At 50.1% G+C, this 24,808-nt stretch overlaps 1 protein-coding gene across 1 annotated transcript in view; it reads right to left on the reverse strand.

Moving 5' to 3' along the window:
- LOC103771506 (immunoglobulin superfamily member 3-like) overlaps positions 1-24,808 on the reverse strand; it is a gene marked incomplete at its 5' end in the record, with an annotated part of 26,399 nt that overhangs the window by 1,234 nt on the left and 357 nt on the right. The window contains 4 exon segments of the mRNA XM_008938806.1: positions 5-269; positions 4,998-5,405; positions 7,044-7,454; positions 24,763-24,808. The exon segment at positions 24,763-24,808 is cut by the window's right edge and continues 19 nt beyond it. Coding sequence (XP_008937054.1) covers positions 5-269; positions 4,998-5,405; positions 7,044-7,454; positions 24,763-24,808 — 1,130 coding nt within the window.

Genomic DNA, 24,808 nt, shown 5'->3' on the forward strand with positions numbered 1-24,808 from the left:
GAGCCTCTGGAAGCGCAGGCGGCCCTCCCAGCGACTGGCCTCAGGGCTGAAGATGGCATCGGGACCCACGCTCAGCACCGCTTCCCTCTCCTCCTCCTCCTCCTCCTCCTCCGTGCGGCCGCTTGCGTCTTTGGCCCGCAGGTTGTACCACGTCACCGCAAAGTGGGACTCAGGGCTGGAGCGGGACAGGATGCTGCAGTCCAGCAGGAAGGATTCCTTCTCCTGCACCGTGAGGTTGGCGGTGGCCGTGTCCACCTGCAAAGTGGGATCTGAGATGACAAAAGGGGAGAGGTGAGTACCGAGCAAAATGCTATCATCAAAGCCACCCTGCCCTGGTGCAAACCGACTGCCATGGCTCCGGTGCTGGGCGTGATCCAAGCAAAACCCAAAGGCTTGATGCAGCCTGCCAAGAACCACAGGTACCTCTGCGGTCAACCCCGCAGGCGTGGCACCCTCACCTCACTGCACGCTGCCTGCCACAGGGTCAAACAGGAGCTTAGCTGTGAGCACCCCACTACTGCCCTGCCCACACTGACCCTTGCACCAACTGATGGGTGAGAGGAGGAAGCTGCTGCAGCTCATCCAGATGCTTATTTTTTATTTCTTTTGAGAGTGCTCAAATGACTCGAAAATCAGTACAACAGAAGAGGAGAGGATTTTTTCCAGCAGTTTGGGAGGTTACTGAGGTAGAGGTTCCTCCATGGAGATATCCTCAAGTACAGACTCAGTAAGGATGGTTCCAAAAGTCTCCCTCTCTCATTTTTTTCCTCTAGTGCTTGCTGCAAGGCTGAAGAGATGTTTTTACCTAACTGAGATACGGTGGCCAGAACCCAAGATGACTTGATTAAAGGCTGACTTCAAGAGCAATTAACATTTGGTTTAGACATCTTGCCAGGGAACACATACTCCAGGGATCGCAATCAGCCCAGATCTAAGCCTTCATTTAAAGATTAAAAAGCCCTTTCTGACGTGGGAGCTGAGCAGGAAGGGCAACCTAACAGCACACCAAAGAGAAAGGCGCTTTCTCCTCCAGAGAAGATAGCCAGGCAAGTCCCCTGACACAGACCCCAGACGTCCCTGCGGGAGGGAGCTGCTGTCCCCCAGCTCTCACCAGCTGCGGGGCTGCTGTGCCCAGTGGGGCTTCTCATTACAGCACCTGCCCTGCACTTTTAAAAGCGCATGGAAAATCTTAATTTAAGGCCAGAGAAATTCAGGCTATAGGAAACATGAGTGTTTTCAGTTCACATCTTCCTCAGAAGACTCCTGAGCAGAAACAGGAATGAGGCAAGTCCTGAGATTTCAGGGACTACCGAGGTAAAAGGAGAAAGGGAAGGAACTGTCTTGTCAAAACCAACACAATCCCTTCCCCACCTCAGCAGGTTACGCAGATGCTGTCTAAAGGTGCTGAGAAGTTTTTTAGCCCACTTTGCTCACAATTATAGTTCTGAAAGCACTATGGCACTGAGATCCTCTCTAATGAGACATGAGTCACAAGCTAAGCTATTTTTAAGTTTAGTCATTTTGTTAGCTACTGGCTGCCATGAAAGAAAAATAAACAAACAACAAAACACTTTAGAACAAAATTATCTTGAACTAGTGCACTTCCAACTCCCCCTCTTCTTCCCACTCTACATGCTTCCACAGTTCAAAATGAGCCTCAAGGACTTCCCCTGTCATTCATTTGCCGCTCTGCTAGGGCAGGCAATTCTCAGTCTGGATGAAGAGCAGCTGCCCTTATAGCCATGCAGGGTACAGGGACTGCCTGTGGCGGTGTGTCTGATAAAGCTATCTTGGCCACAAAAGTTTCCCAAGCAAGGATCCGGCAGATGAGGGCTGTGCTGCCCCCTCAGAGAGCTCCTCCTTTGCAGTACAAACTTTCGCTGCCAGGAATGACCGCAGTACAAACCTTCTCTGCCAGGAATGACCACTAAAGCCTTTCCAGGACCTTACCCTTTTTGCCAGCTCTGTTGCTGAGTTGTACCCAGCAAATGAGGACCGTAACTATTATTTGACCTATAGACCTTTAAGGCAGATATTTCATCTTGAGCCATATATGTCTCAAAAACTAGAGAATCCATATTTTCCAAGGTCAACTGTCCTTGCAGTTTATCTGTTGTTAAAACAGATGAAACTCAGCAGAGTACCCTGGGAATCTGCTTTCGAGGCTTTAGGAGTCCACAAGTGCTGGTCAGTCTTTAAGAGCCTCCTTTTAGAAGCACAGGAGCAGGCAATTCCACCATGTCATATGTCAAGCAAGCAGAGCATAAGGTCAGGTTGGCTGAACAGGGAATTCCTTGTGGAAGTCAAGGAAAAAGAAATTGTATGATCTCTGGAAGTGAGGTCAGGCTTCAAAGGAAGATTACAGAGGTGTGGTTCGTATATGTGGGGAGAGGACACAAAAAGGTCAACACTCGGAGTTGAAACTGGTCAGTGCTGTGTCAGCTAACAAGAAGGGCTTTTTTTTTTTTAAGAATGTTAATAGCAAGAGGAGGTCTAAATAAAATATTGGACCAATACTTGTTGAAGACGGTCATCTTACCATAGGGATGAAGAAAAAGGTGGAGGCATTCAATGCTTTTTTTTGCTGCAGTCTTTAATAACACTGATGGACCTGGGCCTGGCCAGTCTCCTGAGCTGGAGGACCACAAATGTGGGAACAGTGACTTTCCATTTGTGGACATTGAAATTATAAAGGAACCAGCTGAATGTTCACAATTCCATGAGGCTTGATGGGATTCATCCCAGAGTACTAAAGGAGCTAGCAGATGTTACGGCAAGGCCCCTCACAATCATCATCCAAACATCTTGGGAGCCTGGGGAGGTCCAGACCTCCTGGGCCAATGTTATTCCATCTTACAAGAAGGGTGTGAGGGAAGACCCAGGAAACTACAGACCTGTTGCTCTAACCTCAGTTCCTGGAAGAATTATGGAGCAGATTATACTGGGTCCTACTGAAAAGCATTTGAAGAATAATGCAATTATCAGGCACAGTCAGCATGGGTTCACAAAGGGAAAGTCCTGTTGAACTAATTTGATATCCTGCTATGATAAGGTCAGCCACCCAGTGGATGATGGGAAGGAAGTGGATGTAGTTTTTCTGGACTTTTCTAATGCTTTTGATACTGTCCTTCAAAACATTCCTCTGGACAGTTTGTTTAACTGTGAGATCAGCAGGTTCACAGTGTGCTGGGTGAAGAAACAGCTGAGGAGAAGAGCTCAAAGGATTGTAATGAATGGGGTACACCTGGCTGGTGACAGGTCAACAGCAGCATTGCTCAGTACTCAATTCCAGGGCCAGTCACGTCAAATGTACTTATCAACAATCTGGATGCAGGAGTTGAAGGCACCATTAGCAAGTTTGCTGATGATACCAAACTGTGAGGTGCTGTTGACTCTCAAGAAGGACAAGGTGCCTTGTGGAGGGATCTACATAGATTGGAGCACTGGGATATGACTAATGGGATGAAATGTAACAAGTTCAAATGCTGGATTCTGCACTTAGGACGGAGAAACACTGGGCACAAGTATAGACTGGAGGAGGAGTGGCTGGAGAGCAGCCCTGCAGAAAGGGATCTGGGCATGCTGGTTGACAGCAGGCTCAAGATGAGTCAGCTGTGTGTCCTGGCAGCCAAGAGGGCAAACTGCACCCTGGGGTGTATCAAACACAGCATAACCAGCTGGTCAAAAGAGGTAATGATCCCGCTGTATTCAGTGTTGTTGCAGCCTCACCTTGAGTGGCGTGTGCAGTTCAGGGGCCCCAGAATTTAAGAAACACGTAAAGGTCCTTGAATGCATCCAGAGGCAGGCAATAAAGCTGGTAAAAGGACTGGAAGGAATGCCTGTGAGGAGCAGTTGAGGACTCTGTGTTTTTCTAGTTTGCAGAAAAAGAGGCTAAGGGCAACTTCTTTGCTCTCTTCAGCTTCCTATGATGGGGAAATGGAGAGTGAGGTGTTGATCTCTTCTCCCTGGGATCCAGTGATAGGATGTGTGGGAATGATTCAAAGCTGCACCAGAGGAGGTTCAGACTGGGCATTATGAAACACTTCTTTACTGAGAGGGTGGTCAAACACTAGAACAGGCTTCCTAGAGAGGTGGTTGATACATCCTGCCTGTCAGTGTTCAAGAGGTATTTGGACAATGCCCTTAAATAACACGCTTTAACTTTTGGTGATCCTTGAAGCATTCAGGCAGTTGGACTAGATGATCACTGTAGGTCCCTTCCAACGGAAATATTCTACCCTATTCTATTCACAACCCTGTGGAACTGGATTTTCCTCCCTGGTTTGAACTTCTGTAGCACTCTTTTCCCTCATTAGATCTTGGAAAGAAGAAGCACCTGTGGTGATCTCTGATGCTTGCCTCTCTGTCTGGGCACAGCCATAACAGTGGGTTTTGGCTTCAGGATCAACCTGAACCACTATCACTGGCAAGAGAGCAGCCAGGCAGCCCATAAGTACATCCTGTCCATACAGACGCAAGCTCCTCCTAGCCAACTTCTGCTCCATCAAGAAGCCTGAGCCCTTAACCAACAGATGAACCCACAGAACAGGGAGCAGAAATGTAAGAAACTGCCTGGCAACCAGGGAGGGCCTTGACCTCCTCTGCTACCCTCTTTTCAGTCACAGACCTTGCCCCTGAGGTGCATGCCCGGGGAGCACAGACAACTTCTCCCATCTCTTTCTCAATGAAAACGTGAATAAAATTGGAGGCCTATCCTACTGAATCTGCCAAAAGATCTGTAAAAAAATAAATCTTCAGATGCACTAGTGACAAAATCCCAAGCCCACCTAGATGTGTTTGCAAGACTTGCTCTATGCTCTGTCCAGAAAAGCAAGGGTGCACCCAAGAAGACATGAAAGAAAGCATCCCTGCAGACTAGCATAGCGGTCCTGCCCACTGCCCAGGCCTGCTGTTGATGACAGATGGATGGTGCCTCGTGTGTTTGGTCCAAGAGGGCAGAGTGCTGCTCAAAGCTGTTGGCGTGAGATCCTCCTCACCTGGCTGCTTCACGGTGAGGGTGGTGAGTCCGGAGAGGTCCTCTGCGCGCTTGTACCAGCGGTCGCTGGGGTCAAGGAGCCACTCCTCCACACGGCAGTCGTAGGCCCCGCTGTCCCGCACGGTGGCATTCTGGATGGAGAGCAGGTAGAGACCTGGGGATGGGCTCTCCAGGTGCAGCCGGCTCCGCAGATCACCCCGTGCCACCAGGTTCCCATAGCGCAGGGTGCTCTGCCGGCTCAGCTGGGCCACTGCCTCCTTCTCAGGGTGGCCCGGCCGCCAGACATACCACTCCACCGAGAGCTGGGAGGAGGGGCTGGTCCGGCTGCTGACCAGGCACTCCAGGGTCACCCACTGGTTCTCCAGCACTGTGATGTTCTTGTGGGTCTGGTTCACTTGCAGGCGGTTATCTATGGGAAAAGGTCATTAGAAATGCAAAGTGACCAAAGTGACCTTCTCACAAGCCACTAACGATGAGGGGTGGGGGGGAAGAAGGGGAGGAAAAGAAAATAAGACTTGTGTTTTCTAGGGTCTTCTGAGAATCTCAGCCTAGCCACCACCAATGCCCCATTCATCACAGGGAACTGGAAACCCACAATCTCCCTGTAGGACCTTGGGGTTCCTAAGTGCACAGACACCTTGTGTGGGGTCACACCTCAATCTTTTCTCAATCTCCTCCTGGAGCACAGCAGTAGCCCTGTCACACCCCAACCAGCAAGCACTCCTGTTGTGGGAGAGGGGAAAAAAACAAGGTGGAGAACAGATGGCTGATTACAGGGAACCAGCACTGCAAAATGAGAAGTGGCATGAGGGTAAAGTCACACACAGTGTTTTGCTGCCTTGGGAATGTCCCTGGTTTTTGCTCCACAATTCATTGATACACAGGGAGTGACTGCAACCAGCTCTTTTATGTGAAATGACGTGTCGTACACTCCTAACTCCTTCACAACTTCTGTCCAGGAGCAGAGTTTGGACTTCCCTGGTACAGCTGCTGCAGCAGACCATAGGCACCGTACTTCCCAGAGAGAGATGGGCAATGCAAAAGGAGGTATCTCCCTGCTCCCTGACTGTCTCAGAGCCACCTCAGGATCCTGCAGACAGAAATGAGGAGCTGGGACCAGGAGCAAGTGGCACGCTGTGGCCTGGTGCACTTCCTGCATGACCAGGCAAAGCTGTGCTGAGGACCATGCTCAATATCCCTCTCACACCCCATCCACAGAGTTTGTGTCAGACCAGTCAAATCCAGACAGAGAAAACACACTTAGCAACCAAGCTCAGCCCTGCTGTCCAGGTGCGTCCCTCCCGCCTGCGGGATTTTATCCTCCAGAAAGAGGCGCCCAGAGCAAGGGGGGACAAGGCAGGCTTCCTCACAAAGTACTAATGCTCTGCCTCAGTAGCACACCTGAGGTCCAGGCTGCTTTCAGACGGTGCTTGCCTCCCTCCTTTGCACAACGGTTCTGTCCCCAGCTTCCGGGGGCCATCTTTAGCTCCTCCATCAGCTCACCTTTATCAGTGACGTTTGCCGCCACAGAAACCATCATCAGAGGAGATTTCTCCTCTCCCGGCAGCCAGCTTCCCACCTCATTAAACTCGTTACTCACATCTCCTGTGCCACGCAGAGGGAAAAGAGACAGGGCTCCCTGCGCCTGCCAGGATGCAGGCACGGAGTAAAATTAAACTGTGTGCTGAATATAAAAATGCTTTCCCAGGCAGGCATACACCGGTTGTCTCTCAGTAGGTCACTAGTCGACACTCTTGCTACGTGATGCTCTTGAGGATGAAGAAACCTGGCTGGATATAGTGGCTTTCTAGATCATGGGGGATGGACAACTTTCATGGGGGGACACTGAAACGCACACCAACCCAATCTAAATGGAAGAAGGTCATATCAAAGAGGGAAAACATCCCTCCTCGTGCAGGGGCGTGCAGGCATGAGGATGCAAGTAGAGTGTAACAAGGCTGTAGTGGAAAGAAGAGCTCAAAAAAAGCCTGGCAAGCTCATGAGCCAACATACTAGAGTGGACGCCAAGAGGATCCCGCTGGCATACCTGGCTGCTTGACGGTCACCTCCGTCCGCCCTGACACCTCCTCTGCCAGCTTGTACCAGGCATGGTTGGGGCTGAGCAGCCACTCCTCCACATGGCAGTAGTAGCTGCCGCTGTCTCGGACCTCTGCCCGCTGCACGGTCAGGCTGAAGAGCCCCCCCGACGCCGAGCGCTCGAACTGCAGCCGGCCCCGCAGACCCTCCTCCTCTGCGTAGGTGCCGTACTCAAAGGCTGAGCTGTGGGTGGTCTTCAGGATGAGCTTGCCGTCAGCATCGGAGGGCTTGTGGACATACCACAGCACGGCAAAGTGTGAGTCGGGGCTGGTCTGGGACTTCACCGAGCAGTTGAGGGGGATGGGACGGTTCTCCACCAGCGTGATGCTCCGCTTCGACTTGCTTACCTGCAGCTTAGTCACTGTGAGGGAGGAACAGAGAAGGATGAGGAACAGGTGGATCATTAACACAGAAAAGAAACTCACCTGGTTTGGGGAGGACCAGATAGTGCTCCCCCATCTGCAGGCATGGCTGATCTTACCTGGGTCCCACTTGCACTGAACCTTTAAGACCAAGGTGTTTAGAGGTTTTCCTACCAGAGAACCTTCTTTCTTTTTTTCACCCCCTGCTCTACTCCCGCATCCTCCTACCATGTCCCTCAGCAAGAGGATGCTTTTTCAGTTTGTCATTCAAAAGAGTCTCCGTCTCCATTCACTGTGGTCTGAGGCACCAAACCTATGAAGAAGACTACGCCAAAACCCAGTGGATTTTTTCATGGTGAAATAACACTTGCACCTACGTGCAATAAACTGTTGACCAGTTCTAGAGAAAAACATTTGGAAGAAAAGTGAATTAAACAAGACACTACTGCTGTTACAGGCCAACCATCTCAGTGACATGTAATCCCAGAGACACACAATAGCTAGGGGTGGACAATGTGCTGGCTTTGGCTGGAGTAGAGTTAATTTCCTTCATAGTATAAGGCTTGTTTTGGATTTGTGCTGGAAAGACTTGATAACACGGAAATGTTTTTGCTGTTGCCAAGCAGCACTTACACAGAGTCAAGGCCTTTTCTGCTTCTCCCCCCATGCCATCAATGAGTAAGCTGGGGGTGCACAAGAATCTGGGAGGGGACACAGCCAGGACAGCTGGCCCCAGATGACCACAGAGATATGACATACCATATGATGCCATGCTCAGCATATAAAGCTGGGGCAAGAAGAAGGAAGGGAGGACATTCAGAGTGATGGCACTTGTCTTCCCAAGGCCCTGTTACGCGTGACGGAGCCTGGCTTTCCTGGGGATGGCTGAACACCCGCCTGACCATGGGAAGTGGTGAACTAATTCCTTGTTTTGCTCTGCTTGTACGTACAGCTTTTGTTTTTCCTGTTAAGCTATCCTTATCTCAGCCTATGAGTTTTCTAATTTTTACTCTATCAATTCTCTCCCCCATCCCACTATGAAGAGAGGAAGTGAGGAGCCGTGTGGGGCCTGGTTGACTGCTGGGGTTAAACCCTGACAGGGAGCAAACACAGGCACAACGAGAAGAGAAGAGCATCAGACTGGAAAGATCAGTGGGAGCAAGCTCTCCTGCTGCAGCTAGGAGATCTGGCTGCAGATCCACAATGGACCATGCAGGACAAGCCACAGGCATGTCACTCTGTTCCACTCCCACACGAGTAGCTAAGCGGTCACACAGCTCTGAGGACAACAGGGTGGCATCATCAGCACTTGTCCTGGCAGGAAGAGACACACCCTAGGTTCCGATTCCTCCCTGCAGGCAGACACAGCCTCTGCTGTGTGTGCCCAGGCTGTGCCCATCGCCCGGACCCAGGGCACTTCCACCTGCAGGGCAGGACACCAAGCGCTGTCCTGTGACGCTTGCACTCAGCATGCCCCGGAGCTTTGCCAGCTGCAGAGCTGGGGAGAGGAGCAGCTCCCAATGGACCCACCCTCCTCCCGGCAGCTCCGCCACACCTCTGGCCCTGCACCTCTCCTGGCGTGGGGGCTCCCCTCTGAAAGGGGCGTGCTGTCTTGCTGCCACATGAAGGGACTCTGCTGGCAACTGGTAAATCTCTTCAAAGCCAACGGGCGCCCTGGCCACGAGTGGCACGACAGAAGCGTGGCAGCAGAGGCCGACAGGGGAGCTGTGCCCATCTGCACCCTGGAAACGCATCCCGCATGTGCGAGGGAGTGACGCTGTCTCCCCTCTCTCACCGGGGCACAGGCTGCTCCTCGCTTTGCTTCCAGCTCCCCTTGGGCCCCAGGGTCTCGGATGCCTGTCGGCACAAGTGATGAGCGACAGCGTGGAGATGGAGGACGGGCACAGGCAAACAACATCAAATAGGAGTAAGGAACTCCCAGCACAGCGACGCTTTCTGCTCTAAAACAGCATCTCAGATAGGCATCCTGGTAACACATCAGACGTTCCCCTGGAGCCTGGATTGCCCACGGCTTTAATCAGTATGCTAATAAAGACTCCGTGGCTGTGTTACGGGTATGGCACGCAGACAGTGAAGGGAGGGAAGGAGGGGAATAGTCCCTTCCTTTCTTCCCTGGAGAATTCAACCTAATGAAGAGATTTAGCATTACCCTGTTGTATTCCTGCCATACACCAGACATACTCCTTTCCCCTTTGTTTTGTTTCAGGACAGCAGCCTTAGCTACCATACCCGCACTCATTCCCCCTTTTTGGCTCACTGTTGGTTAAGAAAGGTTATTTCAAGCATTAATCAATCTTCCAAGTCCCTAGGAGATGAACCAATAAAGGGGAAGGTGATTCTCAGCAGTTTTCTTCCTCCCCCAGCCTGCTTTCCAAACAGTTTATTTTTAATTGGTACCGGATTATTTTCTGCAACTGTTACTAAGGAAACCTCTGTTACTATAGCAACTGTGTATGTTAAGGCAGTAGGCCCTATATCTATTAAAATGCAGTGTGTACACACGCTGCGTGTGGTGGGGTTGCTCAATATCAACACACGCAGAGCCAAGGCCAGGGTACGCACAGACCAGAGCTGCTGAGATGCGAGCATCCCTCCCAGTGCTCTTCCCACATCGTGGATGAAAATGAGGGGGATGGGCACAAAGCCATTTTAAGCCTGGTGTCTGAGGCAACAGACTTGCACCCTGTATGTGACAGATGTATTTCACTGAAGCAGTGAGGGCTGCTTCCCAGATCATAATTAAGGCAATTCTCACAGTGTACAAACAACAGACTCCAGAGGTCATCCAAGGGCTCTCAGATGGCCTCCCTGCAGCTCCCCTGCTTCCATTTGACACTCAGGAAGATGTCTTCTTTTTTGAGGGTAAAGAAGACAGGAAGAAATCTTATTAGCTCTGGCAAAAATGAGACCTTAATTCCACATACACCCAACTCAGTCCTCCCAGCTCTTCCTGGCAGACAGTGCAGCCAGTGTTCAGGAATTTGCCCACGCGTGCAGAGAGTGCCCCAAATCTTGATGAAGGGATTGCTTCTACTGCTGCTACCAGTCAGAGCAGCAGGCCTTGGCAGGGAATTACAGGTCTTCCCTTTGCTAGACTGCAGGCACTTGCACAGGTTCGTAACACCATGGCAAAGTTTCATCTAGATTAGAGGTATCTGTGATATGTAATGACACCCTTGCCAATACACTTCTCATCCGATATGACTTATTTTCCTAACAGAGGCACACCACAAAAGATGCAAGTGCAGGTTTTGTCTCCCTCCCACAGAATTAGAGAGGACATTGTCAGTCTTTTCTGATCTGTGAACACCAAATGCTTCCCTGTCCAGGTGCTGGCTCCTGCATAGTAAATGTGTACCTACCTCTTCTTTGTTATCTTCTGCAGATCCTATGGAAATAATTCACAACATCCACAGACCACAGGATAAAAAATGCTGTGTTGGAAATACTGTGGGAAACAGTTTATAAACCTTGGGGCAGCTTCACCTTTGAGCTCCAGGCTGGTTTGCTTGCTCATGCAGGGAAGAGCTCCTCTGCCTGCAGGCTGGTTAAGACACGGGAAGGTTTGTGGGGCAGCTTGCACTTCTGCTCTCTCACAGGGATGACCATCGGCCACTATTCACAGATATGCAAACTAATCCAAAAGGCTCATTTTGCACTTGGGAAAAACAATTTAAAAAGGGGAAAAAAAGAAAATTAAAATCCTGAAGTCAGTGGTCCAAGGGTGATTGTAACGGTACAATACAATGCCAGGAGGTCCTGCTCTTTTCATCCTGGTGGTAAGTTTACTACAGCACAAAGTGGGTCCCTCTATGCCTTGTGCAGCTTGCCAGGTCATGCTTAAAGATGCCTGCCATGACATGGAAATGATTGTAGCTGCTAGTGCATGAGTGAGATTGCAATAAGACTGACATCTCGGGCTCCAAGCCAGTCAAACCTCACCCTCCTGATGCAGGGGAAACTCCTTTCCCTGGCTTGGAGATGTGCCTGGGCAGAGAGCCAGGAAAGGGCTTGGCTCCCAAATGCTGAGATGGATCCAGTGTGCCCCAGGGGCTGGGGTTTCCGTGTGCCGGGGCAGGGCTGCTCCAGCCCTCTGTCAAGCAACAGAGGTGGTGGGTGTGGCGATGTGAGCAGACACGGCTACATGGCATTTTCTGCTGCGCTGTCAAGAGGCTGATGTTCTCTTAACAGCCTCCTGAACATCTGCTTAGTGAGGAAAACAGGTGTATGTGTCTAGGTGATTTTATCACGCATATCATCTGCAAACCATAATCCTGTTGCCACAATGTCACCTGGCTCCCAGGAAGGTGCCAGTAAAGAGGATATCATACCTTGATGTACTGTAATTGGCCCTACGTACACTGTTAAGGCTTTCCATTTATACTAGAAACAAGTCATGGTTACAACCCTCATAGCTTTTTTTTAAGCTAGCCTGGTCTCCCAGCCCCTGTGAAGCCATGCAAACTGTGTGAAGAACACGTGCAGGCGTTGAACACTGCAGAGGTGTTTGGGCAGAGGGCCTGCAGGCAGCACTGGGAAAGAAGACGTCAGCTCTCCAAGTGCACAGAGAAATGCTCTTCCACACCACTAAGGGCATCCCAATGCGTCTGGAGCTCCAGGAGGTGAAATGAGTGACAATGATTCACGCTGGAGCCTGGTCAGGACATGCGGGATGTTATGTGACTGTTAGGGTGGAGAAGGCTGGCAAAGATGTTAGGTGACCACAGCAAGGCCATACACTTACTAGACAGCTCACTTCACAGTCTGTCCTCCAACATTGCAGTCCCTTTGCACTAATTCCCAGGCTGAAGAAAACGTTCTCAGTCATTTGCATTGCCTCAGGAGACCTCTGGCAGCTTCTGATCCTCAAAGTTTGCACCTCTGGGCTGGGTGGGCCAGGTCAGACACACCTCACCACAGCAGGCTACAACATGGCTAGGTGCTCTACAAGCTGATATTTATGGTAGGGGTTTTCTACACACCATCAAGCAGGCAATCATTCTCCAGCTGGGCACATGGTAAGCACAAATATTGCTATTGTATACAAATATTTGAGGGAAGGGAAAGCAGTCAGAGGAGGACAGAGGCAACGATACGAATCACAGCTTTTCTGCTGAGTTGCTGCAATGGTGAAGCCATCTGGGTCCCACCCCTCAGTTTCTTAATCATCAAGCAGGGATTGCAACATTTAACTTTACCAAAGCACTTTGCAATCTGTAACTAAAAATGCTGTGATAAAAAGATGCTCTGTCTCAGACTCCTTACATCATCTCTCTTGTAGGCACCAAGAAGATACACCACCAGGAGTTTACTTCCCACCTAGGAGCCATTATTACCAAGTCCTGGGAATGGCAATGCTTAATTGCAGCTGAATACACCCTCCCCCCAAAAAGCCCCCCACAAAACGCCAGCATGCTGCCCTGTAGTGAAGGATGAGGGTGTTGCCAGCTGGGGAAGGAGAGAGCTCTGCACAAGCCAGTGGCTGTGGTGCAGAAGGAGTGGGCAGGAAAATGGCCACCACCAGCCCACAGAGTCCCCAGGGAGCTCTGTCACCACAGCGGGGAGGCGGTGTTCCACTTTGGAGGCTGCTTCCCTCTGGGGAGAGCTCCTCCAGAAGATGCTCTCGTCTGGAGAGAAGCGATAAAGTGTTGCAAAAAGTCTTCCTGGGTAATGTCCTACTTTTAAAAGCCTCCACTGGGATTTCACTGTGCTGAGGTGTGTGTTGGGGTGGGAAGGGAGCAGAAACAAGGCCAGCTCAACCTGAACCCAGCCCCGGTTTAACACCAGACATGGAGCTTTGCAGGCGGATCAGGAGAGACTCATTTCCAGGAGCAAGGACCCAAGGCAACTCTTCCTGCGAGGAACCCCCCTCCCTCCCTCCCTCCCTCTCAGCACACAACCGTGAAGGGCACTCTCTGGCCTTTTGGCACAAACTCAACCGACCCCTCAGCCTGCGGTCACGACCCAGAGATGCCTCGTCATTTCCCTCACTAGGGCCCAAAAGACACTTGGTGCCCAAAATCCTCCTGGAGGATCTTCGCCTGAGATTCAAGAGACTTGGCGGCAGGTCACTGCCCTACCACAGGCTTAGACACGCACTAACACTCAGCCATCTGCCAGCCCTTCTCCCTTCCACAAAGCAGGGCTGAAGAGCCTCCTCCACCTCCAAACATGTTGCAAGGACACCCATGTCAATGACTTAATAATGACTGTGGGGAACTGGGGCAACAGAGGTCAAGCAAGTACATGTCAGCCACCAGCCTTCTGACTCAGCGTGGCGAGAGGTGGGTGACTCATGTTTACTGGGGAAAGATGTGTGAGCTTTTTCAGAGAAGCATCATCAGAGGAAAGGCACTTGCAGAAGGGAAGAAGATGAGATTATCCTAGGAGGACTTTGCTCATTAGGCTTAACTGTGGCATAGAAATCACAGCAAAGAAAAGACAAAGACTTCTGGCACCAGAGCAGCCTCCCCAGAGATGGTAGGAACATGACAGCATAGCTCCCAACTCCTGCTATTCTCTTTTAACAGAACACAATTCCTCCTGAAACTGGATTAGCGAGGCTGCAAATTGCATTAGCCAACATGGGAGGCTGCTGGTGCAACAGGAGCAGGAGAAAGGGAAATAACATTAGACTTTGCCTGCCATTATTACTGCCATTATTAACTTGTCACTTCACTGTAGTGTTCCTGTAACAATGAATTATTGCCTGCAAACAGGCTGACATGATGGAATTACTGGGAGAGCAGCTCCATGGGAAGGAGAGGCAATGTTAACCCTTTCCTGAGGAAGGTTCAGCTGCTGTCCCCTCCCAAGCAGACAGACAAGAGAGCTGAGGCTTCAACTTTGAATGTCAAATTGTCATCTTGACCTTCAGCAGTGCTGATTTCAGATCTATGACAGAAGCATCTATGGTCCCCAGACCACTCAGGTCCTGCTTGCAGGTTGGTTACTCTGAGTTGGGCATGCAAACAAAAGCAGAATGTATGTCTGTCCACAGCAGCAATGAAGATCCACAGCTGGAGCTCTCCTTTTTTCGCAGGTTTTCCTGCAGCTTCTCTAGCCTACTGATTTTGTAAAGCTAAATCACTTTTGCATGTTCCTGCTTTCTGGTATAGAGGACACAGGTGCCTGGACACGCCACCAAACTGAATGATTGCTAGTTTAGAAGGACGTGGTCACCCCTTTTTTTCCCCCTTTCCCCTCACAGGGTCAGTACAGTCTGCTTGCAATCAGACAGGCTGCTGATCCAACTCTGCCTTCCTCTGCCCAGCTCCCCTGGAAAGGTGGTGCGATGGCCCTTCCGCAGAAGGCAGTGCCAGGGCAGAGCCCCTGTGTGGCACAGGGAGGAGCAGGTATACCTTCACTCACCCAGGCCATGCCTCTTGGCATCACCCTGGGTGCCACCCAAACGCTACTTTCACTCCTTCGGGTGTTTGAGAAGCTTGAGCCTGACTGCAAGTAATGCTCATGTTTTGCTGAAAATTAGCTACTTTCTCCCAAGTTTACTGTCCCTTGTAGTAATGCTGCAAACAGTGCTTCCTGCAGCATGGAGGGGTAGATGCTCCCAGCCCCAGGAGCAAGCCTAGGAGCTAGCTGTGACCCACTGCCTCTCAGTGACAGAAAGAGGCCAGGAATAAACCACCAAGTGACTTGCATTTCAGAATGTTCAGCAAGTTGCAGCAAAATCCATAGTCCAGCAGGTACAGATGTTCCCCTGCCTCACAGCCTACTGCTCTAGCAAGATGAGCTGGGTACTGAAATGGCTCTGCACATCCATGCTGACCACCATCCACTCAACAGCCCCAGTCCAAAATTCAGCCTCAAGCACAGGCACGTGCCCTGAAGCACACTGTACTACTGCAGCTTAGGGAAGCACAGCATGATGCACTCAGAGCGCTGTGGCCGAGCAGAAAAGGCACCTCTCTCCTGAGACCTTGTGGTGGACCTGCCTGCTCTGCTGTACCTCTAGCCAGCTTCAGCCTCGCAGAAGGTGAGGACTGCCATCAGCCAAACCTACTGACATGTGGCCTGATCAGAAGCAGCACCATCAGACTGCTGACCGACCAAACACAGACAGTGGGTCGAGTCCATTTCTGCATGTCTCATGCTGTGGATGAAGACTGCAGGCAGTGCCAAGGACATCTGCTTACCAGGGGACAGCCTGGGATTACCAGCCGTGCCACGCTGGAATATGTGGAGCAGCTAATAAACTAGCAGGTAACCAACCGGGGCCTCAGGGAAATATGCATATGTGACCCAGAAAATCTCTTTAAAGCCCAGAAGCCATACATCTATGAGCAGGGATGGAGAAAGCTGGGAAGCCCACAGCCTCCAAGGTCCATCTATGGATAAGCCAGAGACCACTGGCTGGCACATGCCACTGGCCTGGAATAAGCAAAACCTTCCCTAAGAAACAGAAACCATGTCTTTCTGAAGGACAGCAAGAAACAAATACACCCCAAAGCAAAATGCCCCACAAACCTAAAACCAGAAACCTTCCTGCAACCCCCTGAAATGAATCTAAAAGTTCTGCAGGAGAGAGAGGAGGGGAGAGAGGAATAAGAGATTCCCAGCATGAGTTGTGCCTGCTGTCAGAAAACAATATACGGCTCACTGATCACTTGTAAATTAAAATATGGAGATAGGATCACTGGAAAACAAATTCAGTACCAAACTACAGCCACCACAGATAAAGAAAGAAAAAAATAAACATCCTGAGATATTTAATCAAGTCCTCATCAGAAAGATTTCAAAGAAAGAAGCACTCTGGCAATTAGGAAAAAAAAAAAGTAATTTAATGTACCCGAAGAACAAGTTGTAACACACACAGCAGCACCACACACAAACTTCCATGCCGTTCTGGAGGCTGGCAATTAACAGCTGAATTTCCTAACAGGGTGTCAGAAAAATACTGGAGACATTTGTGCAGGAGCACGCTAAGAGCACATCTGCAGCCTGTAGTACCTGGCTGACTTCTGCACATGCTGTATTTGACTTGAGCATTTTCAGTGGCTACTGCTGTAAAGCTGGCTGCTACGCAGAGAGAGACATGAGGTGTTGAAGGTGGTATGAAATGCCATTTTCCTGCCATCCAGCGAGCAAGCTCTCCAGACAGATCCCAGGCAGGATCACCAGTGTCTTTCGGATGCTCCCCACACCAGTCCCAGGTTTTGCCCTCTGTGCAAAGACAAAGTCCCTTAAGAAAGACCAAACAGGAACCATCCAAAAGCTAGCTCACTCCACTTGCCTTTAACTACTCCCTTCCACTAGGTTAATCTTCTGCAGGTTGAGTAAACTGAACTGGTGCACAGCACGATCAATGGGACAGGACCACACAGCCAGCAGCATGCATCAGGGATGAGGATCACCTCCTTCTGTGCAACCAAGTGTCAGATCAGCTCCACCATGATACAACTGCATCCATAAATTAACTGGCAAATTCGACGACTGTGTGGAAGAACAATCAAGTGAAATGAGCCACCTGTTGTTTCTTATTAAATTGTCTTCTTGGACTTAAGGACCGAGGAAATATTACAGCAGGATGAGCTACAGATCCATCATCCCTGCTTCTCTATTACATGGGACAAGGAAAACTAGGAATTTTCTTTAATAGCATCCCAAATTCCTGTTTAAGCAAGTAAGATGGACCCAGGAGCCAACTTTTAAGTATACGTGTTAAAATAAAAGACCCTGAGCCACAGGGTCAGCAAATCAAAAATCTGTCATTTTGCGTAAGGAAGCAGATTGCAGGTTCAGTGACCCAGGAATGTCTTTGCCCAATGTCAGAACAGGTAGAAACCCCCAAGCAATCAGCCCCTTATGAACCAAACTTCTGGAAAAGCATTCAGATAAAAACTGGCCTTGTTTATCCTGCTGACACAGAGGTACTAATCTCATAAGGTAAAATCATCACAGGAAGAAGTGGTTGGGTTTATTTTACTGAAGTTGTTTCCTTTACACCAGCACTGCTGTCACTGAGCAAAGCCACTGTGTCCAGTCAGCTATGTCCTATCAGCAGAAGACACCCCCAGCCCACCAGTCCATCCAATGCTCATGAAGGCAAGAGATTTACAGTAACTGGGGCTTGGGCCATCTCTCTGCCTGGCTGTTCAGCACTGTTCTCAAGACAGGACAGTCTGGATGTGCAAAAGACTGATGGGGAATATGTAGCTTCTCATCCCAGGAGAAGCATCCCACGCAATAAAGAAGCTGTGAGAGACATCTAGGCTGGGTACTACCCCGACTGGAGGGCTGAGAATGCAACAAAAAATAATTGTGTTGCTGCAGCACTGAGCCTACTGGTCCTGAGGCCACTCATGTTATGGAGATCAGCAGGGCAGCCAAGGGGCTGGGGCTCCATACATGGACCAGGGAAGGAGAACAGTGGTCAACATCTGGCTAGAAACCCTCTTATCACTAGTGATCTCTCTCTCCCAAGGGCTGCCCCTGCTGAGTCTGCTTTTGAATTCTTCAAGGACATGAGGGATGCACAAAACTTTAGAGCTGTTTTAAGTCTAAGCATCTAAGTACTGTTCACTACAGAGTATTTTAGTCCAGGGAGAGCAAACACGGAATCGATGAGAAGTTAAAGTGTGTGGAGAGAAGACATTCAAGACAGCATCAAAGATGCTGCATGTGCACAGACTGCAAACAGGCTGACACCACAGTCCTGTATACGCACGCTGCAAATGGGAATGGAAAACTGCTCAGGATATATCGAAGAGAAAAGCAGAGAGTGCTTTGAAATAGAAGTGAAAAAACTGCTCTTAAAAAAAGTAACCACAAAGAGAGTTAATTTGAACAGAGCAGCACATTCGGAATACAACTCAGCTCTCCTGGCATTGTCAGTCTTGGTAGGGGTTTATTGCTTGAACAAAAGCAAGAATGCCTGCAGTAAGATCAGTGTGCAGTAAGGGCAGACACAGAGCAGGATTAGGGTCCCACTAGGTGCAAGGATGCGTTCCAACCCACTTCACCCTCGTGAAATACATCCAAGATGATTCATACATTTAAAGTCCAACTTCTCAGGATATGCCTTTGGGTGCATTTTCCAGGCTGAAGCCCCAAGGGAAGCCCTGAACATAACTGACCGCAATCAGCTCAACACACTTGGCTCTGACAGAGACACTTCACAGGCAAACCTGCAGATGAGCCAAGTATCTCTGCTCCCAGATGGGAAGCCAAAGGCAGGGGGAGTTGAATCACAGCTCTAACTCGGCAAGGCCAGCAAGTCTATGTGGGGAAGCTGTCCCAGAGGACATGGCAAATGTGGGGACGGAGCTCCCCAGAGCAAATGTGGGTAAGAAATGGAAGAAGCAAACCCACCTGCACTACCTGGAAAAGAAAAAGGGTTCCAGCTGGGTCGCTAATGCAGGTCTGTGCAAGAGGACAGCCCCCTCTTGCACAACACTGAACCTTTCCTTTTCACCTGTTCAGTGTGCTAGAAGCTGATAGGAAAGAGCAGCAGCTCTGAGTCAGAACAGCAGGTCTTATCCCACTGGTGGTGAAGGGAAAGGAGCAAGTGCCCAAGCACCCAGGGGAGAGGACACTGCTCTACGCCACAGCCGCAGATAAACAGCCTCCTGTCTCTCCTGAGCACTTCTTGAGCTCCTCCATCACTCACACAAGAGAACAACTATTTGCCAGATGGAGCAGGCAGCCGTAAAGCAGGGAAGCAGTGCTACTCTGCAGGGCAAAACCACTCCCGGATCGAGCATGCAGCAAACTTAAGTTCCCAGACTACTTCCATAAGGAAGTTTCCAGCTCATTAGCTTTCCTTGTTTAACTTTATTGCTGAATGCTGCCAGCAGCAAAAAATGTCAGTTTTTTAAGTAGGCGCTTCGTGGCGGTTGAAAGCACTTGTTTGAGTCACCCTTCACGAGTCTGGTCAGTACCCCACTGGCAACCCACTGTAGAAGAGGCATCTTTCACATTCATCCACAAGAGCCTTCCTCGCATGCAGACATTACTAAGAAATGAGATGGAAAAAAGGCATTAACAGTAATACCTGATTTTAATTTGTTAGGGAAAGCCTCTCCTCATACTCCAGAAGTGTCTTGGCAATGGTTTGAAAATAATTCCTCTTCTCCGAGCATTAAGCGTGCTAAAAGCAGCTTGTTTTTCCAAGTCTCTTCGGCTTCATCCCCTCCTCATTCTCCCAGCTTGCCCAGCCTGTGTGGTCACAACCATCCCCTATTTGGCAACTCACTGAGTCTTCAGAAGGAAGGACAAGCAGGGTGCTGAACAGTCTAAAGTTGCCGGGGATGGGCTTGGACAAAGAGGTGAGTGTCCTCTGCTCTCCTCTTCTCAGTTTTCTCTGGCCATCACTAGCCCAGCACAAGGTTTCTCATGGACAGCAGAAGAGTGGCAAAATGCTCTGTACCCATCCAGGTGCAGGGTTGCAGGGAAAGCACAGCTCTGGCTCACCCCACTCTCAAAGTAAGACTCAGGCACAAGCCTCTGCCAGTTCCAAGGCCAGCTTGAGGAGCCTCTACCCTCTGCCTCCATGATAGTTTCAACTTGACAGCTCCTAATAAACCAAACTTTACGAAGCAGCCCCTGGAAGCTAATTAATGCTCTAATGAACAGCCTCACTGCCTTGTTTGCTTGGCAGCTCCCAGGTCAATCAATCTGCTGTAGCCCAGCTTGCAAAAAAGCAGCATGGAGCCCAGCACTCCTGGCGTCTGCTCGGTTATCATCCTCTGCCACCCCTCTCCACCCCTCCTCCCATGTTCATTACTGTCAAAAACCCAGCAGCAAGAGGGCAGATTTATAGAGGAGATTGCAGCTTCTCCCCATGGGAATCAGCCACGAAGGAACTGAACAAGGGACAACATAAGGACAGAGGAGTGGGAAGAGCGCAGAGGCATGGGGAATGCAGGTCGCGATGGGCAGGTCTGTGCCTCAGCATGAAAAGGGTGAGGGGGGCTTGCGGGGCTTTGCCAAAACCTGCCTGTGTGGAAGCCCTGCTTTTTTTCATTCTGCTGTTGCCAGAGAGACTCCCTAGTGCCCAGAACCTGGGCTCCCTCAAAGCTCTGCCGAATCAGCCCCTCGCTAGTTTTGCAGGGGGAAGATAACTGCAGTAATGCATATGAGGACAATGGCAGTTTAATACACCAGCACAAATCTGCTCAATCCTCCTTGCCAAAGAGTCCTACCCAGACATCCTAGCCTGCCCAGATTGCAGCAGAGTCCTCATCACGGACAGTGCCGCCAGAGACTGTCTGCTGCCCTTGTCTGAATCCTGCAGCCTGCGCAGACACACGCAGCTCCCAGACAGTGCCTCCCAATCCCCCAAAACTTGGCAGGGAGAAGCAAGATCCAAGGCAGACCTGGGAACAGAACCCACCTGGCAGCTCTCGGTTCTCCCCTTGACCCACCTGCATGTATCCACCACATCAATACAGGCAGAGAGCAGCAAATGGGTACTGCTCAGCCTCACTCCAAACATTTCCAGAGTCACCTGGATTCAAAAGAAAATGCCTGCACCTCTGTCTCCCCTAAAACCTGAAAGATCAGCAATGGCCAAGGAGTCACCACACCTGTCCCCTCTAAGGACACAGCCCAGTAAAGCTTGCATGGAGGATGCTCTCTCCACCTGCAGTGAGGCAAGTGTGTAATGGGCAAGGCAACATCTCTAGAAGGAAAAGGGGTGGTAAACCTCTGGGGGAAAGGGATGGTGAGCCCTTAGGGCAATCCCCAGCTTTCAGGCATGAAAAAGCTGGCATTTTGGAGTCAGGGTAGATACCACAGCAGAAGGGGAACCCCAAACACAAGGATGTGCCTGGGAAGAAATTTCCACCCCTGTACTTGGGGCTTGCTCAAAGCTCAGCCTGTACGCTTCTTAACGGTTTTCTGCCAGCTTTGGCTTTGATGAAGCAGCTGGCGTGAACTGAGCTATACTTTTATTGTTCATCCTCTGCTGCAACATGAGCTTACCAGGAAAGAAACAACAGGCAGCTCCAGAGATGGAAGTAAAAAGGAGAGCACTGTGTAAGGACACAAAACAACCACAGGTGATCTAGCCCGTCTGGTCCATAATCCTGCTTGGCAGACCCCCGACACCAGCCTGGGTTTCTGCCCCAACCTACAGAGGTTAAAACCTAGCACTCACCCTACAGCAGTTCAGGTCTCTCCCCCCCCGAAATCACACATGAGCTACCTGGTGCTGTGTGCCCCTACCTGTGCACAATCCTCTCTCTGCTTTGCAACCCAAGGCATGCGGGCTTGTGTGACATCAAGGAGCATGCCATGAACAGGAGCTTCAGACCCTCCTGCTGCTAGTGAGTTTGCACACACCAGCAAGTGATGAACACCATGCCCTTGTGATACCTAAATTCTCTATAAGCTCTCACACATACAGCCAGCACCTTTTACAGGCCTTTTCCTCACACTGTCAGTCCTTATAAAGGCTTCACGCACAAGGGGCTGGGAACATCACACTCCGCGGCCAAATCTGGCTCCAGATGCCACACAGGACACTTACACCATCCCACCTACAGACTTTGTATTCAGAGCTGGGTTTAATGCTGCCACTGCCTGCATTATTCACTCCCTCCTTCAGGAGCTATGTGTTTCATTTCTCAAGTACTGTTGGTTTCACCCTGGGAATAGGAAAGGATTGGAGTGTTTCAAGCTGTTGACGTTTCCTCAACATTACCTGTCGGCTGTGAGACAGCTGTAGGTGAAATTACTTTCCCATTCATACACGTAATTCAGAACCAGTGCTGCCACTTCTGCAGTTACTACTTAGTGTAGATGACAACTACAAACACTATCCACTGCAAGAGTGCCAAGGAAGGACAGCCTGAGTACTGAAATGGCAAACTGCCACACCAGGAGAAGCTCCAGCACCCTGACCCTTGAGAATGTGGGATTTCACAAAGCAAAGAAGTTAATGAAGCAATCAAGCATCCACTGTTTTGCCTTTCTCACCTGAACATGCTTTGAGGGCTGACATATATTGATTGCAATGTCTGCACCTGGAACCTGTCAAACAGGAAGGTCACTCTAACAAATGGGAAGCAGGGGTTTAAGAGGAAACTGGAATCCCAACATTAACTTACAATCTAGAAACACATGCTGACTCAATTTTCAAAAGGCCTCCAGACAAGCCTTCTTTACAGTGTCCCTTAGTGGACTGACTGGTAGTGGAGACAGTTCACCTCAAACCCACTGGCACATGGGCCAAGACAGGAACCCACAGCTAGCGGCAAGGAAAAGGAGAAAGCTAGGACTGAGACACCCAATACCAGCCTGAAGTTATCTCAGGTTAGGTTTACTACAGACACCCAGAATTAGACTGACAGTGCTCTCAGGCGTTCCAATAGTTCAGGGGTCCTGAATGACTCGTTTCGAAGAAGCCCTGGATATTAATCTGAAAACCAGCACCTGCTTTGTCAGCACAGGTCTGGCTGGGTTGGGGGCTCTAGGATGTTCATTCAGAGGTGACCAAAGGCAACTCCCAAGTCATCCTGGATCCTCTCCAGAGATTATTCAGCCAAAGACCCAGCAACAACACATGACCCTCTGGAGCCTGCAAAACTACAGAGAACCACAGCAGCCGCTAGTATGACTGCTGGCACTGCATTCATGGAGAACATCAACCATCTGCTCTCAGGGGCTGCCTGGGACATGGAAACAAAACGCAGACAGAGTGCGACCGTGGTGCTGGGAATGTTCTGAGGAGTCCCTCCCTTCTCTTCCATTCCCCCTTGTGAGCCATAAACCCACAAACATTATGCAAGGCTCATTGGACTGACAGCTAAGATTTGTGTAGCAGTAGTTTGCTGAGCATCAGGGAGATAGGGAGAGGTAAAAACCATGGAGACCTAGATGACTCGTACTGTTAAGGCATCACTTGATGGTTACTGCTCCAGTAAAGAACTGGCTGACAGAGCACAGTTTAAATGTCCTTTAAATGTCCTCCTTGCCACCCTGAGCAGTGATACACAGGCTCTTATCAAGGATCCCTCTCTCTCTCACATACGCATGCACAGAGATGTGCCATGAAGAAGCACATTACTCCAGGGACTATATCCAGTCAACGCTATTTCCTAGGGAAATAAGGTAAAATGATTAACGTCACCAGCCCGACCTTGTGAGCAATAAAACACATATTACAAGGCAGGACAATCGATATAAATGGAGAAGATTAACCTGGAGATGAGGGCAAGGAAGGAGAGAGGGAAGAAAGGTGATGGAGAGCTCATAAATGTGCCTGGAGCTCACAGCATCCCTTTACTTTTCTAAAGAGATGCTAAGGGTTGGGGAAGATGGAGGAGCGTATGAAAAGGGCCACTGAGGGGAAAAACACAAAGCCCAAGCCAGAAGAGAGACCCTATGAAGAAGTCCCTCTGCACAGGAACATGAAAGGAGGACTACCATGCTGCAAGGATGTCAAAGAGTTTCAAAGGTGCTGTAAGTCTCACTCCAAACACCAACTCCAGTCCTAAGGCAGAGATAGCAGTAAACCATTCAACTCAGCGATAACCTAGAACTGCCCTGACCACAAAATCTTTCCATCCTTCATGGACAATAGAAGGCACCATCAAAACATCAGTGGCAAGGCCTACAGAAGGCACCTAACTCACTCTCAACTGCCTGTACAGGGAGCATAAATACCTTGTAGGTTTTCTGACCCTCCCTGCCAAGCCAGGTGTCTGTTGTCTAGCTGTTACACATTCTGTGTGGGCACCCATGGCCTTGGTGACTTCCAGCTGTAAAGGACTCAATTTCTGGTGGTGATGAAAGTCAGGCTCATATGATCACTAGCTGCTTTTGAAGATGCCTCCAGCAGAGCAAGAGACCCAGCCAGTTACCAGACGAGAGCTGCAGCACTTCACCTACGGTGCATGTACAGGCTTTGGTGGGAACATGCCTATTTTCTTCTCGGATCCTGCTTGCCCTGTCCCTCTCCTTCTTCCCCAGGGTAGTCTGCTCTGATGAATGGAGGTGGCAACCTGAAAGCCACCTCTGTCTCACAAGAGCAGACCAGAGACTGGACCGAGATTCTGTCACTTTGCTTCCCAGAAGAAAACCTGATGATTAGCAGACAAAGAGCAAAGAGAGGACCCAGTCCCTCAGATGCAGATAAGAAATTCCAGCATATGAGTGGCCAAAGAGCTGAGCAGTTCCATCCGAGCCATGCACAAGTGTGAGCTTGTGACATCAGCTGCAGCCACAAGAGTAGTCCTTCACTCCAGAGACACCACTGCAGCGCTGGTACATATCCTGTCCCCATGACACACCCCCCAGCCCCTCTCAGGCACTCTTGGTACTCACCTGGCCGCAGGACCCTGATTTCTAGCAGGTTGGAGGTCCTGTCTGC

This window comes from Merops nubicus, unplaced genomic scaffold, assembly GCF_000691845.1.
Source record: "Merops nubicus isolate BGI_N331 unplaced genomic scaffold, ASM69184v1 scaffold19414, whole genome shotgun sequence".
NCBI classification, from domain to species: Eukaryota; Metazoa; Chordata; class Aves; order Coraciiformes; family Meropidae; genus Merops; species Merops nubicus.